General features: G+C 42.8%; 1 protein-coding gene across 1 annotated transcript; it reads right to left on the bottom strand.

Moving 5' to 3' along the window:
• Positions 1–1966: 1966 nt before the first annotated feature.
• Positions 1967–2938, bottom strand: LOC129339209 (olfactory receptor 6A2-like). The gene has a single exon (XM_054993806.1). It carries the CDS (start codon positions 2936–2938, stop codon positions 1967–1969), a length of 972 nt encoding a protein of 323 aa, XP_054849781.1.
• Between the last annotated feature and the right edge of the window lie 332 nt (positions 2939–3270).

The raw sequence follows: 3270 nt of genomic DNA, 5'->3' as shown, positions 1-3270 counted from the left end.
TTTTAGTTACTTCTCATAATTTGCTGGTGTGATGTTACATCAAGGGTGGGACCTGGAAAGGGAGGGATTAAAATACCAACTGCCCATCCCCTACCATGCTCCTGGCACCATCCATTTCTACTCCCTATGCCAGAGGTTACATATTTATTGTGACCTCAGTTGCAATGATGCATCCACACTGCGTAGGGACTTGTTTGCTATTCCAAGATGCTCCAGAACATCCTGAAGATTGCAGCCTGACTGCTTTGGAAGTAGAAAGGTCACTAGGAAGTAAATTACCCTTTTAATTTCTACTTGCATAAGAACACACACATATAGCCCGGTTTTTCACTCACTCTACACAAGACACCTGGGCACATATTCGTCAAGTGCCAGGAGATGCAATGTTAGCCAAGAAGCATAATTTTAAATGACAGAGCCGGAAGAGATCTCTCTGGAGGGGATGGATTCTCTCACAGCCCTCTACTGCCTCTGGCATGCCAGACTGTCTCCCCTTCTGGAGCCTTTGCCCTGCCGCCCTCACTGCTTAAAACTTCAAATTAACTGAGCCTTGGCATGGCAAAGGCTCCAGAAGGGGAGACAGTCTAGTAAGCCAGAGGCAGCGGAGGGCTGTGAGAAAATCCATCCCCTCTGGAGTGATTGCTACCAGCTCTGTCATTTAAAATTACTCTTCCCAGCTAATGTTGCATCTTCTGACACATGAAGAACATGTGAAGAAAAAATACAGGCTCTCTATGTCTTCTGTATCTTGCTTGCTCTCTCTTTAAGAGCCTCTGTTCTAGCTAGTACATGAAGAACATGTGTCAAAAGTATTGTCTAGAGAGACTCAAAGTCTTACCCAGTTTTCCTCCTTACTACAGTCCCAGTCCCACAGGGTTTTTCTCTGTGCAGGTTCCATGATCTCCAGCATAGTATTTTTAGGTGGTCAAATGGGAACCTTCTTCCCCTTTCCACCAGCAGACATGTTGGTTGTATCCAACCCACTATTATGCCTACAAGGCTTTGCCGTACTCCAGATAACATCTGTTGTGAAGGCAAGAACTATATTGACTAAGAGCCAAGGCCTTTTCAGTAGTTGCCCCAAAGCTGTAGAACAGTGTGTCAGGGCCAAGCTACACATGACGAATGACACTTGAACGGCAAGTGTATTTCTCCCTGTTCACTTGCCCTCCACTCAATCCACTTGCCGTTCAAGTGTCATTCGTCATGTGTAGCTTGGCCCTTAGTTTCAATTGCTTGCCTCTTTTAAGAAACCAACAAGTGTCTTGAGGTGGAAGAAATGTCTCGTCTCCCTGTACTCCACACCACATTTACAGCTAACCTATTCACTGATCCTATATACACTGTAGCATTTGTTGAAAACCTTTAAATGAACCTATATAAGCATCTCCATGGTCTTCAAATACAAAGGAAGTGAATTTGGGAAGTGTCTATACGTGTGTAGTGTTAGATGTGCATGCTTAACTCAGGCTGGTTCTAGGGAGATTGTAAATGGCTTGTTTCAATCTCCAGCAATCTTACTGTATTGAGGCACCATTTGCAAGCTATTTTTTAAATGTGAGAATTGCAAAATGGTGTATCTCTAATCTGAAAAAGAACATGTGACTAACACCAGAGAAAGAACTCCCTCTCCTTCCTGCAGTGTTTGTTCTTCCCAAACATAGAAAGTTACCAGAAAAAACAGGTTTTGAAAATTTTGGAGCTGCTCAATAATTCATTTCTATATCATTTAAAAGTTGACCAAGCTGAGGAGAACCTTAGTTATAATGTTTACTCCTAAAAACTGTCCGCTTCAAAAATAGTTCCCAAAGAGTAGCTGTGTTGGTCTGTAGTAAAACAGAAAGATTTGGGGCCAGTAGCACCTTAAACACCAACTAGATTTCCAGCATATGAGTTTAGCTCCCTTGAAAAGAGATTTGCTGAGGTTTTTCTTTTTTTTTCAGTATCAAATCCATGTTGTTCCCTTTCATTTTTGCCCGATTCCATTGGCAATATTTTGGGTCAAGAGCCCTGGTTTCCTGAGCAGAGTTTTCTTCAGACCTTCTTTAACCTCCTGATTCCTGAGACAGTAAATAATTGGGTTGCAAAGAGGGACTACTACAGCATAAAGAACTGAGACCAGTTTGCTGGAATTGAGGGAAGAGATGGCCTTGGGGCGGGCATAGATGAAAATGCTGGCAGCATAGAAGATAACAACAACTGTGAGATGAGAAGCACAGGTGGAGAAGGCTTTCTGCTGACCCTTGGCAGAAGGGATGCGCAAGATGGTGGAGATGATGTAAATGTAGGATAGGATAGTGACACAGAGGGGAGTCAGGAGGATAAACAAAGCTAAGATGAAATCTGTCAGCTCAGACAGGGACATGTCAGTGCACGACAAATTCAGAAGAGGGGATACATCACAGAAAAAGTGGTTAATGACATTGGGGCCACAGTAAGTCAGCTGTGATATCAGGAGCACCTTCCACATGGAGATGAAGAAGCCGCTAATCCAGGATGTGGCTGCCAGCTTGACACAGAGAGTGCCTCTCATGATCACTGGGTAGCGCAGAGGGAAGCATATGGCAACATAGCGGTCATAGGCCATGACAGCAAGGAGCACACACTCAGTGCAGCCTAATGCCAGGAAAAAATACAGTTGCATCATGCAACCCACAAAAGAGATGCGCTTGTTCTCTATCAGGAAGTTGGCCATAGTCTTAGGCAGGGTGACGGTGATATACCAGACCTCTAGGAAGGACAAGTTGCACAGGAAGAAGTACATGGGCTTGTGGAGGTTGAAATTCATCCAGACAGTAACCATTATTATGATGTTCTCAGTCAATACCAAAATGTAGACAATGAGGAACACCACAAAAAGCAAGATCTGGAATTCCATAGATGTGGGAAAGCCCAGAAGAATGAAATCCCTAACTCTGGATTGGTTTTGTATTTCCATGATAGAAGGTGTGATCTGCGAAGAAACAACAATAATGATAGATAGTTACAGTGATTTTTGTCAGGAAAAAAATGTGCCAATACTCATAGATAAGGTTGCACAAGTTTCCACCAGTTCTGTCCCCCAGATCTCCACTAGACTGTTTCTTTTTTTTTTTTTTGAAAATTTTTTTTATTGGGTTAGAATCCGTTATTTTTACATTTACATTCAATTTTTCCCAAATTTTTCATTTCTAACCCCCTCCCTTTCCCCCCCCTTTTGTTGACTTCCAACAGCTTTCCCACCCTTTGTCCCTTTTCCCTTACTTCTATTAATTTCCTCTATCTAAAACA

Source organism: Eublepharis macularius, chromosome 12, assembly GCF_028583425.1.
Source record: "Eublepharis macularius isolate TG4126 chromosome 12, MPM_Emac_v1.0, whole genome shotgun sequence".
Classification (NCBI taxonomy): Eukaryota; Metazoa; Chordata; class Lepidosauria; order Squamata; family Eublepharidae; genus Eublepharis; species Eublepharis macularius.
The sequence above is the reverse complement of the archived record's forward strand: the minus strand, read 5'-3'. Positions and strand labels throughout refer to the sequence as shown.

What these genes read in the sequence shown, in the direction of transcription:
- LOC129339209 (XM_054993806.1), bottom strand. Translation starts at nt 2,938, where the DNA reads ATGGAAATACAAAACCAATCCAGAGTTAGGGATTTCATTCTTCTGGGC.